Source organism: Dunckerocampus dactyliophorus, chromosome 10, assembly GCF_027744805.1.
Source record: "Dunckerocampus dactyliophorus isolate RoL2022-P2 chromosome 10, RoL_Ddac_1.1, whole genome shotgun sequence".
Taxonomy (NCBI): Eukaryota; Metazoa; Chordata; class Actinopteri; order Syngnathiformes; family Syngnathidae; genus Dunckerocampus; species Dunckerocampus dactyliophorus.
This window is the reverse complement of record NC_072828.1, coordinates 15732430-15746632: the sequence shown is the minus strand read 5'-3', so window position 1 is coordinate 15746632 and position 14203 is coordinate 15732430. Positions and strand designations below refer to the sequence as shown.

The 14203-nt window shown below is 42.0% G+C and overlaps 1 protein-coding gene across 1 annotated transcript in view; it reads left to right on the top strand.

Annotated features, from left to right (window-relative positions):
• Positions 1 to 6312, top strand: part of si:ch73-63e15.2 (protein strawberry notch homolog 2) — a 77011-nt gene extending 70699 nt beyond the window's left edge. Inside the window, exons 28-32 of the mRNA XM_054789075.1 lie at positions 101 to 193; positions 268 to 399; positions 2262 to 2338; positions 2618 to 2808; positions 4499 to 6312. Coding sequence (XP_054645050.1) covers positions 101 to 193; positions 268 to 399; positions 2262 to 2338; positions 2618 to 2808; positions 4499 to 5655 — 1650 coding nt within the window. The 3' untranslated portion in view covers positions 5656 to 6312. The remainder of the gene's footprint in view (positions 1 to 100; positions 194 to 267; positions 400 to 2261; positions 2339 to 2617; positions 2809 to 4498) is intronic.
• Positions 6313 to 14203: the final 7891 nt, after the last annotated feature.

The following is a 14203-nucleotide window of genomic DNA, read 5'->3' as shown; positions in this document are numbered from 1 at the left end:
TAGGACCTAAGGGTAAAAAGTGTAACGGAGCCTCAAGAGTTAACTTCTGCTTAGTGCTTCTTGGATGTCTGCTTTAGTGTCATCATTTTTGCCCCTGCAGATCAGTGTGGACAGAGGTATGCCTTGGGATGAAGCCTACAACAGGTTTCTGAATCTCACCGGTGCTGATGAGGGCTTTTATTTGTCCCACAAGGTGAGTCAGTTTCATAATGATGGAGGAAGGAGGGTGCCTGCAAATGAAAATAACAACTTGCTCTGTCTTTCTAGCTCCGAGGGAACCAACCGTGTGTGCTGCTAGCCGAGCAAGGGAGAGGCAAGAACTTCATCGTATACAAGCCCAACATCGGCAAGCAGACTCACCCAGAGAGCCTTGATAACCTCCAACAACGCTATCGAAAGGTGCCGCCCTGACCTTGTTTCACTTAATTTTACGCATTTAATGCATTTTAGATGGAAAGGTGTTGAGCCACCCCTATGTATCTTTTTTTTAATGACATTTTTCACAGCAGTCGAGACATATTTACACAACACATACAGTAGTTGGGCAGATACAGGTAAAACACACAAAAATCCCCAAATCTTGGTAATGTGGTGGCTAGGCATGGGCCAGGATGAAATTCTGAAGGTATGATAACCTTGGGCAAAAATATCACGGTTTCACGGTATTATAATTACAGCTCAAAATGTGTTATTTTAAAATATCTTCATTGAAAAGAGGGAAAAAAGTCAAAACAGTCATTTTTCAACCATACAATAGAACACGATGAAAGTAGCGCATCCATCCATTTTCTATACCGCTTCTTCTCATTAAGGTCGTGGAGGCATGCTGGAGCCTATCCCAGCTGACTTCGGGCGAGAGGCGGGGTACACCCTGGACTGGTCGCCAGCCAATCGCAGGGCACATATAGACAAACAACCATTCACACTCACATCCATGCCTATGGACAAGCTAGAGTCTCCACGCACGCACGGAGGGAACATGCAAACTCCACACAGAAATGCCCAACGGAGATTCAAACCCAGGTCTTCCCAATCTCCAGACTGTGACTGTGTGGCCAACATGCTAACCACAAGACCACCGTGCGAAAGTGGAACATATGTATTTAAAATAAATAACAAAGACAAAAAAATAATAATAATTCTTCCGAAATAAATAAGAAATAAATAAAATGCAGTCTGCTGTGGCTAATCCTGCAACTGAAGTCAACACAATATACCTGTACATATTTTCTTAGTTAAAAAGAAAAAGCTAAATGCAATCAAGTGGCTCAAGAAGGTAAAAATATAAATATTTTTTTAAACTGTTCTGTTATTATTTAATAGTGGTGAATGTGCAGGTCACACTTTTCCACCAACTTCCGTTTCCGGGTCATGTGATTGTTTTTAGCAACTGAACCTCTCGGTTGCTAAGTGGTTGTTGGTTGTTGTTCAATAGAGAGTAAACTGTTTATACAACTTATCCCCCATTCCTGTCTTGTTCTGAATCACATCTCCACATGTGGTGACCCTAGACGTAATATGCAATAAACGGCAACAACAGTGCAGTCGTACCAGCGCTGCTCAATGCAAACGAGCCGGCTAACAGAAGGTGCTATCTATGCACGACTTTTGGCAACACAGCACACACCTGTGGTTTCAACACACCGAAGCCCAGTTCCAACTGTGAGGATTAACAGCAAAGTACTGAAAAATCATTTCTACGGAGTGGCCGTGCTGGACCTCCACTTTCTCTCATATTGTAAGTATGGTATGACGAACAGTTTTGGTGGTTTTGAAACAGTGACTTTTTCGTGAAACCGGTAACCGGCTCATACCTAGCGGTGGCCCATGGTCCAGGGAAAATTCCATTTTGGTGAGGATCTGAATAAAGGTGCAAATACCGGAATTTATTTTCGCCATTTTAGGCATCAAAGGCACCAAATCATCATAATTGCCAATGATTAGCTTCTTGTTATATATGGTCATTATAACATTGATATAACAAGAAGTGTCAAATCTTTTGCACAGTACTTTCTTACTTACCTGAATTTGGTAAGATTTGCAAAAGATTTGCTGCCTCCTTGTGGTCATGGTAGCGTAAAGCAAGCAGTCATTACTCAGCAGGCAACTCTTTAACAAAATGATCTCATCAAAAAGATTCTATTAAAAAAAATCTTCTTCATAGTTTGTGTCATGGTAACATGACACTTGGAGCATAAACATGGAGAATTCATGAGATGAACTTTTTAGCTTAAGATGTTTTATTCCCTTTATTTCTCCAGACGACTCCGGAGGAGGCTAAGGACAACTGGGAGAGCCAGTTCAGCTTCTCCTTGAAGAAGTGTAGCCATGCCAACTGGTAACTAGAACACACACACTCACACTCACACGTGATTACTCTGCATCGTCCAATCCAATCAGGCTGGTTAACATTAGGCTCCTGTGACAGGGGTTTAATGTCAGGTGCCTTTCCCCAAGGATTTAAAAATGCCCTTTAAGAGCTAGTCATTAGGGAATAGCCTTCAACACTAATGTGTGCTCTCACATGATGACAAAACTATGTTGTATGTACAAGAAGAGAAATCAAACCGTGTATTTGGTTGTATCATGGCTCTATGACATCTGTCTCTTCCTATAGGAATGGCAAGTGTAAGAAAACCGAAGAGGGCCAGGAGTGTTTCCAGGGCATGCGCCTCCGCCAGTACCACATGTTGTGCGGTGCTCTGCTGCGTGTGTGGAAGCGGGTGTCCGATGTGGTGTCAGACATCACCAGCTCTAGTATACTACAGATCGTTCGCCTCAAAACAAAGCAGCACAACAAGCAAGTCGGTGAGTATGAACTCAAGAAAATTGCGTGTTAGCATAACATACGGTACAACTCGGCAACTGTAAGATGTAATTTGTTGGCATTTACAGATACTGGCTTTCTTACCGTTATTGTCCAGCACTTCATTACAGATGCCGAAACAGGCAGCAACTCTTCCCTCAAACTAATGTCGTAGCACAATTTGTGTAATGAATGAACACATTATGCTTCTTTTAATGTGATGCCACTGCATGCGTTTCATAAATACTGTTTGTTCAAACTAGGACACATACTGCAATATGCAACGTAAGTTATAGAAAAAGTGACATATTTAAACATTTTGTCTCAACAAAAATCATTAAAGAATAACAACTAAAATAACATGTTCGTCTACTATCACAAAGTAAGACAATTAAATAATACAAGTAACTATACAGTTTGGAAAGCTGCACATTTCTATGTGGCATAAACATCCATATGTGAACAAAGTAAAGAGCAAAGTATCAAACTCTGGACTAATACAATCAGTCAATCAATTATAAACTGGGCTCATTCCACACTGCTCCGCCATGAACGCTGCGTGAGTGATTCTTCCTAAGGTGTGATATTACTCTAGAAGTATTGAAGGAAGACACCTTACTCGCCCCTCATAGAACTTTACAATCATTGCAAGTTGCATATTTACAATTAAAGGGGGAACCTGGAAATAATTCCAGACCGTGGACATACTGAGCTAGCAAGCTTGTTGCTGTGTGGAGCTCCACGTCATTATTATCGGCAGGAGAAAAAAAAATGTTATGAAATGATATCTCATTTTTATGCCAATATCGGTTGATGATATTGGAATCGGACATCCCTAATTAGCATCACAAATATTACCTGTTATGACAGCTATACACCTACAAAGTCATTTGGTAACAACATTAAAAGTCTGCAACAACAGCTAAACTTTATTTTTTTACTTGGCAAAAACCAGATTGTGCCCACCAAGATAAAGTTCCAATGAAAACTAAAATAACTCTGCTTTACTTCAAATTACTGTATATGCTACATATTTGATACAGAATATAATGACATGTTTTGCCAAAGACTTGCAGACAATGAAGCTTGCTTATGTATAATTCCGAAAATATATTCACTTAAAACTGAAGTATTCTTAGGCGAGAACTTCCAAACTATGCTATTTGTGTTACCTGCAGTAACATTTACACTTAATACCAGGATGATGACAGTACACTGTGGAGTTGGTGAGATAAATAATGTGTTACCTGTTGTCTGCAACCACAGGTAAACATTTTCTTCTACTTGCTAAAACTTGACATCACAGATGCTGCCATGTTATGCCAAACCATGGAGTGTCCACCTGGAAATTTTTCCACTAAAACCACAATAACGTTGAATAACTTTGCTGTACTTCACTTTATTAGCTCCAGATTTCATACAGGGTAATGTGATAAATGTGCTAAAGATTTTTAGTCACGTGACCTTACCCCTGTATCATTCCAAAAACATATTCACTCAAAATGATTTTTAGGCGAGAGCAGACATGAACCCTCAACTATGTGCCATTTTTATTTATCTATGTTACTTATAATATTTACACGGATTCAGGAGGCATCTCACAGTTGTAACCACTCAAATGACACCAGGATTATGACAATGCATCCTGTAGTTGCAGAGATGAATCTAATTATTCTGTAATGATTGTTCTAGGCATCAAGATCCCAGAGATCTGCGTGGCCCGAGTGCGCGAGGAGCTTTTACTAATGGACGAGGAGGTGAAAAGGCGGCGCAAGGAGAGGGAGAAGCAAGCTTTGGAGCAGCGTCTGGCTGAAGAGCGTATGCGTAAAATGGAGCAAGAGAACAAGCACCTCCTGGCTAATCTGTTCAGCCAGAAACCGGTTGCCAACCAGTCTCTGGCCCAGTCACTCCTCCAGAGCCAGATCCTCAAACAGAAACTGAACCCGCTACAAAAGGCACAGATGGCAGGCATCTCCCAGCTACAGAGGATGCAGGCCGCCCACAGCCAGGCCGCCTTGCAGCAGCCCCTGCAGAGTCAAGGCCTGTTGTCTTTACAGAGAAACCCCTCTCAAAGTCAGCAACTGACCTCTAACAGCTGGCCCAGCAAGTCCTCCAAGCAGGCTCTTGTACGCAACGCGGTCAGCCACAGCTCCAATTTCTCCCAATATTACCCCCAGCCCTTCTTATCTTCGTTCCCCCAGCTGAAGAACCCGCCTGTCCCCATCCATCAAACCACACTCTCCACCAGTTTGTCTTCTCAAAAACCCCAGGAAGAAATTCTGGACCTGACTGTGAGCTCGCCGTCCCCGTCGCCGGACAGCACCGAGGGTGGGCTGGGCCTGGATAACCTTACGGGACCATCTGGAGCGTTCGTGGATGACTTCGGCCTGGAGTCGCTCATCTCGCAGAATGCCCAACAGCAGCAGCTTCCACCGCCACCGCCCTTGGTTCTGCAGCAGCCGCAGAACCACGGCCTGCTAGGCAACAACCACCAGGACTTATTAGACCTCTTTGACCTGCCCATCTCCCCGCAGATGCCCACGCAGAAAGCCAGCCCATCATCCTCGGCCTCCTCCAGCTCCTCCTCCATGTCCTCCACCTCCTCTCACGTTTCCCCCCTCGTACAAACCTCCCCACTCTTTTCCAACCCGGCCCCTTCCTCCTCCTCTCTGTTTGCAAACACTTCTTCCCACTTCTCTGCCAACTATCTCCTCCCCCCATCGGACTCTCTCTCCCTGCCCAACGGCCACTGCAGCTCTGGTGCTCTTGACGTGCGCGAGGCTCTGAACAGCATGCTGCAGGCAGGGCCGGACCGCAAGTCCGTCATTCACTACCGGCAGCAAGACTGAGGATCTAAACCACAGCGGCTTATTCTCACTCTTGTAACGGCTTTTAAAGCAGATTTTAACACGTGTCATTTAACTGCTGTCTCCCATCCAAAGCCGACCCCTCTATAGCCCTCAACCCCTCGCATCCTCATAGTCACATCACTGCCTGTCCTGCTCACAGTCTTCTCTCTCCACCTGTAGCGATCGCCTCCTCCTGGTTGCTATGGTGACGACGAACGTCTGCGCCAAAGTGTGTCCTCCGCAGCTCATGGCAGCTGTAAACTTTTATCAAACTCACATGAACAAAAAACTTGTTCATCCTCGCGTAGAGTCCTTTAACAGACCCCCTCCTCCACTTCCCTCCTTTGACGAGGTATTGGACATTGCTGGAAGCTTTTGTAAAACTTGACATGTCTTTGCTTGACTCAAGACGCAAAGGTGGTGACGAACTGGAATAGAAGAGGAAGAAACTTTGGCTGACAAACCTTAAAATGCCTCCCTTCCCCGACACGCTCCCTCTTGTTTGTGTCCACCGCCCCTCATGGTAGATGAAATGGGGAGCAGCAGTCTGCAAACAGTGCCTTTGGAGAAATCTATAAATGCAGTCTTTTAAGAAAAAAAATCCATGTAGCCTAATGTATAGATTTGTATTTTAATTTAAATATATTTGTATTTAACTTTTTCGTCCCTTTTGCTTTGTCCTTTTGTGTTACACTATGCTGGTGGCGGGTTCCAAGACGAGGCCTCCGTGAAGCCTTGACTGTGTGCATGTACAGTATGTGTGTGTGGGCATGTGTGTGTGTGTGTGCCTGCTGAAATAGTGCACGATTCCATGTGGTGTACAACGACACCAAGAAGCGTTAACAGAACAGAAATCATCCAAAAATATCACCATGTTTTTTTAAACTGACGAAATAACACAGTGAGATTTCGACTCCTGGCGTGATTTGATTAAAAATTCTCAGGAAAGTCTCAAGTGCTTTTGGTGGTGGTGTTTTTTTGTTTTTGCATGTGTCAGTCTGACCATCGATACGAACGTTTCGGTCAGGAATTACAGTGAGACATTTTTTCATTGTCTTGACGTCTGCAAAGAAAACCTCTGCAAGTATTCTCATCCATTTCATTATTTTTCAGCGTCATCACGTTAGTAACGGCTCCCTCTTGCGGTCAAATAAACACATTGCATATTTGAGTGAAGGCTCACACTCGGCAATCTGTGCTGTACTTGGACACATCTAAAGACCAGTTCTTTTGACAAGGGTGACTCATCTGGACATGATTATGTGCGCACGCACAACGTAGACCAATAGATTCATGTGTATGTTCCACCCACCAGTTATTACTGATAACCACCACCTTGCATAATACAAACAGATTCCTGAAAACAAGTCCACATTCCGCCTGCTTTTGCATGAGCACATCCCCGTGGCAACACTGACGTGTCATATAATGAATGTACCACCAGTTATTAATGATATCCACCACCATGTACGCTACTGGACTCAAACCACAGTCAAAGCTGTGAGAAGTTTACAGTTGAAATAAAAGAGTAAGCCGCATTGTCAAATCCCATGGCATGCTTGCTCACACATGAATGCGTTCAACACTGATATGCGATCTAATGAATTCATGTTATTAATGATAACCACCACCTTGCATAATAGAAAACGACTCAAGCCGCAAAGTCAAAGCCCACGACACGCAGGAACAACACACGTGTAATCATAGCCACCATCTCGCATAATACGAATAAACACAATAACTTTGAATTAAAAGTCAAATACATACACTCGACATACATGTCATATAATTACAGCCAGTTCATTAAATTAACTTTATTGGTTTTCTTTCCAGGCGTCGAGGCCGTATTTGCTCGATGTCATGTGCCCATTCACTGTCGTTTGGAGACGAGTTCAAGCAATAAGAAACAAAGAGCAGTTTGTTAACCGAGCAGACAAATATTTTACGAGGTGAAGCTGTGTGAATCTTCCTGTCCTTCATAGTCCTCCTGAGATGCATACGACCTTTTAAAATATATATATATATATATCTCCTAGACTTGTTTTAGTCATTGTTATGTTAAAAAAAGAATATTGTTATTTATATTTAAGGGATATTTTAGATTTTAGCTATGTTATTCTGCTTATTATATATTAGAGTAGTGTACAAAATGTTTTGGTCAGGGACAAATTCTATTCAAATCTGCCACCAAATATGTTTGCACTGTTTCTGTACTCTGCTGTACAGTGTCTGGATTTATTTCTACTCATTTCCATGTTGTCTTTTTTTTTTTTTTTTAATTCTCCAAACATTCATACATTTTCAAGAGATACCAAAGTGTTCCCCGGACGTTACCATTCACTACAATCTCAGGAAAGAAACAAAAAAAATGTCTGCGAAGGGGAGGAAGCGGGGGTATTTTACATGAAAACTATTTTCCCTGATGAACAGTGCTCGAACTAAACACATGTATGTACCATTTCATCTGAACTCTGTGCTGTGACTTTAGGGTCCGTTTAGGTTTTAGACCAGGGGTGGGCAACCATACTAAAATGATAACAAAGCAGGATCAAACAAATGTTTATTGTATATTGTGAGCATTGCGTTAAACAGTTCCGCTGAGGTTTTTAAAATGGCACGGCGGACTAAATCAAATACTCCCCGCAGTCCATTGGCCGAGGGGCCGCAGGTTGCTTTCTCCTGCTTTTTTAGACTCTGGTGTTGTGATTGGACATGTTTATGCCTTCTTAGGGCAGCGATCAAAGGCTGTTTGTTGTTTCGTTTTCTGTGGATGGTGGACATGCACAAACCTTGTAGTTTTGGTTTAAGTTTTTCAATGGAAACACCTTTAGTTTTAGTGAATTGTACAATTAATCTCGCCCACATCTATGTTTTGGAGTCACTCGCGCTCAGATGCTTCCATATTCTAATTTATGTCACACTGTGCGTAATTTAGCTTCTTTTTAAAAAACATTCCAAGATATGAGTGAGTGAAAACCGTCAAGCGTCATAGCGTTTTTCACCTTATCTTTGACTGCATAAATTGGTCTTTTGTCAGTTTTGTTTATATCATTTTTGCACTAAGAATGGCATAATCATAAGTTACTGTCCCCCCCACCTCGACCCCTTCCTTGTCAGCTATGATGGAGCTTTTTTTTTTTTTTTTTTTTTTTTTGGCGTGTTGTGTTTTTGGTCTTTGGTGGGTTTGTATACTGTAACCATTGTACATGTTGCTCCACTGTTTGCGTATTATTATAAATCACTCAAATAATTTATTGCTAACAACAACAAAAAAATGACACAAAAACATGCTACTGATTGTATGTATTTTTAAACAAAGTCTATTTTTTCTGGGAAAAAAAAACAAGAGAAAAAAGTGAAACTGTGTTCAGCACTTTTATTCTGGGTTTTGCTTTTGTTTTCTATATATATTTATAATTTAGATCCAAATGTATATATTGTAAAATTTTGTGCCTTTTGACTAATTCTTATAAAAAAAACAAACAAAAAAAGGTTTTCTACTCATTAAAGGAAGGACTATATGAAACTGCAATCTGAACTTTGTAAACAAATAAAAACTTGAAGATTGCTGAAACCGAGAACTCCTGTGTCGTCTTTTCATGGACATTTACAGTCAGGTTCACAACTATTGGGACATTGACACAATTCTCACCTTTTTGCCTCTAAACACCACCAAAATGGCTTTGAAATGAAAAAAACTTTTACTGCAGACTTGCAGCGTTAATTTGACGGTATTTACATCCAAATCAGGTGGATGGTGTAGGAAATACACCCACTTTTTAAGGCACCAAAAGTAATGGAACAATCAAAAATCCATCACCAATGCTGGGTTTCATCCCTGGTGGTGCTCTGCCAGCCCTCTACCGTACCTGTCTTCAGTTCCTGCTTGTTCTTGTTCTTGTCTTCAGCAAGTGACAAGCATGCTTAATCAGATTTAGGTCAAGTGATTGACCTGGCCATTGCATAACATTCCACTTCTTTGCCTTAAACTCTTTGGTTGCTTTCACAGTATACATGGGGTCATTGTCCATCTGCACTGGGAAGCACTGTCTAATGGCTTGTGAAGTATTTTTAATATTACCAGCATGTAAGCTTTCCCATGAGGGAAAATAACATCCTGGACCAAGTCTACAGCAACATGAAAGGTGCTTTGAAGGCTGTTCCAAGACCCCACTTTGGAAAAGCCGACCACATCTCCATATTCCTTTATCCAACAGACAGACAACTTCTCAAACAAGCTCCCCCAGTAAGTATAGCAGTTAAAGTATGGAATGAAGAAACTGATCAAGTACTTCAGGACTGCTTTGGCTGCACAAACTGGGATGTGTTTAAAACTGCAGCGGGGAGGGAAGATTGTACTGTTGATTTGGATGAATATGCTTCTGCTGTTACTGGCTACATTAGCACATGCATAGAGACTGTTACCACCACCAAGTATTACAGAAAATACCCTAACCAAAAACTGGATGAACTGTGATGTAAGGGCTAAGCTACGTGCTCGTTTGTCTGCATTTGTCATGGGCACCGCTGAGGACTACAAAAAGGCCAGATATGACCTGAGGAGGTCCATACGAGAGGCCAAAAGACAGTACAGACAGAAGCTGGAGGGCTACTATTCCACCACAGACCCTCTGCGCATGTGGGCGGGGCTCCAGCACATCACAGACTATCGACAGCGGAGTAGCGTAGCCACGTCCAGCCAAACCACATTTCCAGATGAGCTGAATGAGTTCTATGCCCGCTTTGACACCCAAACTCCTGATGAGCAGAGAGGGTGGCTGAACCTGGGGAGCACACAGGACTCACCTCTCATGGTGACATCAGCTGATGTGCGCAGGGTTCTAAACAAAACAAACCCACGAAAAGCAGCAGGCCCAGACAACATCTCAGGACGTGCACTTCGGGTTTGCTCATCAGAGCTAGCTGATGTGCTTGCTGACATATTTAACCTGTCGCTTGCACAAGCATCTGTACCGACCTGCTTTAAGTCCACCACCATAGTGCCTGTACCCAAGAAGAGCAACGTGACCTGCTTGAATGACTATCGCCCTATAGCACTCACTCCTATTGTTATGAAGTGCTTTGAAAGAATAGTCATGACCCACATCAAAAAGAGCATCCCGGCAACTGTGGACCCTCTACAGTTTGCATATCGCCAGAACCGGTCCACGGATGATGCAGTCAACACTGCCATCCACACAGCCCTTTCTCACCTACAGGGCCAGAACACATACGTCAGAATGCTATTTATAGACTATAGCTCTGCTTTTAATACAGTCAGCCCCCACAAACTCACAAATAAGCTCCTCACACTTGGCCTGTCACCCTCCCTCTGTAACTGGGTGTTTAACTTTCTCACAGGCAGGCCCCAGTCAGTCAGAGTCCACAACCGCACATCCAGCTCAAGAATTGTGAGCACTGGGACCCCCCAGGGGTGTGTGCTGAGTCCGCTCCTCTACACGCTCTTCACCTACAATTGCGTGGCCTCCCAGAACAACACCAGCATCATTAAATTTGCGGATGACACTACAGTCATCGGCCTGATCACTGATGGTGTTGAAACATCATACAGAAGAGAGGTGGCGGACCTCATAGCTTGGTGTCGTGATAACAATCTCCTTCTCAATACAATAAGACTAAAGAGATGATCATCGACCCAAGAACAAGGGAAAAGGAGCCGCATAGACCCCTGTTTATTGATGAGACTGAGGTGGAGAGGGTGAAAACCTTCAAGTTCCTTGGCACACACATCAGCGAGGACCTCACCTGGTCTCACAACACCCAACAAATTATGAAGAAGTCCCAAAGGAGACTGTACTTCCTGAGAAGACTGAGGAAATTTGGCATGCCCACCACAATCCTGAGTTGCTTCTACAGATGCACTATGGAAAGTGTCCTTACCGCCTCCATCACTGTTTGGTACGGTAACTGTACAACATGTGATAGGAAGGCACTCCAGCGGGTGATCAAGACCTCACAGAACATTGTTGGGGCAGCCCTCCCCTCACTGCAAGACATTTATAAAACTAGAATCCTACGCAGAACACACAACCTCATCAAGGACAGCACACATCCACAACACTCATTATTCACACTCCTACCGTCAGGCAGACGCTACAGGAGTTTGAAGTCCAGGACCACAAGGCTGGCAAACAACTTTTACCCACAGGCCATCAGGCTTCTCAACGAAGCACTCACACACGCCGCACGCAACACACGCACACACTCATAGCACTTTATTTATTTATTTATTTGTATTAATGTCTCTTCTGTTGTTGTTGCTTAATTTGTTGGTATTTATGTTTCTTATGTTCTTATTCTTTTTCTTGTGTTTTTCTTTCTTTTTTGGGGAGAATGAACAGAACAAGAATTTCATTCCATAGCAGAACCACCAGTTTTACTGTGCATATGACAATAAAACTCTTGAATCTTGAAGTATTTGGCTGAATGTGAGCAGATAATATTGGCCAAAATACTTCAGAAATCATCTTGCTGCTTTATCAGCAGTCACATCATCAATAAATACAAGGGAGGCAGTTCCCATGGCAGCCGTCCATGCTCACGCCATGACTACCGCCACCATGCTTCACTGACGAGATGGTATGTGTTGGATCATGAGCAGTACCTTTCCTTCTCCATACTCTTCTCTCGTTCTGGTACAAGTTGTTCTTTGTCTCATACAGTCATGGAAAATATGATTAGACCACCCTTGTTTCTTCAGTTTATGGATCCATTTTAATGCCTGGTACAACTAAAGGTACATTTGTTTGGACAAATATAATGATGACAACAATTATAGCTCATAAGCGTTTAATGTAAGAACTGATATATCTAGCAACTTCCATGGTTTTCTTGATGATAACCAAACCACGTAAATTCTTACATGATAGCTGTAGCATTGTACTGCCAAAAAATGTAACTCTCATGAGCTATTTTTGTTGTCATTGTTATATTTGTCCAAATAAAGGTACCTTTAGTTGTATCAGGCATGAAAATGAACAAGAAACTGAAGAAACAAGGTTGGTCTAATCATTTTTTTCCCATGACTGTATGTCCATAAGATGTTGTTCCAGACTGTAAAGGCGTTTTTTTAGATGTTGTTTGGCAAACTTAAATCTGGCCTTCCTGTTTTCGAGGCTCATTACTGGTCAACATTTTGTGGTCTCTGCATTCACCCTGGTGAGGACTTCTCTTGATTGTTGACTTTGACACACAAACATCTACTGTACCTCCTGGAGAGTGTTCTTGAACAGGTTCCAAATGCAAATAGCACACTTGACATTAACTCTCGACCTTTTATCTGCTCTTTGTAAATGGGATACTGAGAGGAATAACGCACACCTGGCCATGGAACAGCTGGGCGGCCAATTTGTCCCATTACGTCCCTTTAAAAAGTGGGAGGCACAAATAAAACTGTTGTAATTCCTACACCGTTCAGCTGATTTGGATGTAAATACCCTCAAAAGTTAAAGCGCATCTTCTTTGATTCATTTCAAATCCATTGTGGTGGTGTTTAGAGGCAAAAAGATGAGAATTGTGTTGATGTCCCAATATTTATGGACCTGACTGTATATATTACCTAATAGCAACACAACACACTGCAATTGGCTGGTGACAAGTCCAGGGTGTACCCCGCCTCTCGCCCGAAGACAGTTGGGATAGGCTCCTGCATAGCCGTGACCCGAGTGAGGACAAGCGGTACAGAAAATGGATGGACAACACAATTTATTCAGACATAACTCAATGACTGTGTGAAATATCAGCATTCATTTATTCAACTAAAATGATTAGGAACTGAATGACGCAAACCTCAATGTCATGTTTTGTAAATAGAATAATTACAATTTGGATTCATAACTTGGTAATTAATGAAATTGCCCAATAAGTAATAAAAATGTGAAATATAATCTGCATTTATTTATGTACTGCGTGTATTTAATTAAATATACTGACAAGTGGAAAATTTACTAACTCCAGTATACCCCCGTGACGGATTAATGGATAATCATAATTATTCTAATAATTCAATTACTCATTAGTTAATATATGAAATATAACCAGAACATTTGCGTGTATGCAGCTCATGAAATATGTAGGAAACTTAACAGTTGAAACGTCATTGTCATTTTTATAGAGGATTATTTTGGGCAAAATTTGCTCTACAGTAAATACATACACGGTTATTGAAATATATAATTTAAATATATTAAATTGTCCATTATTTAATGACGATGAGAAACAATCAGATTGTTTTCTTCTATTGAAATACGGTACCAGTTAAATGTTTAGAGACACATTGTCATTCAACAGCATGAGAAAGTGTCTCCAAACTTTTGACTGGCACGCGATATACTGAGTATTGAGGATCGCTTATGCTTAGTCGGCTGCCCTCTAGTGGAGGCAATATGGCACAAACTATTAATATGCGTCGATGCACACGGTCTGCTTTGTTTTTCATCAAATGGTGGTATTTTACACATATAAATAGTTCTACTTAAAATGACCACGTGACAATGCGAGCAAAGAAAATACTTATCAACAAGAAATA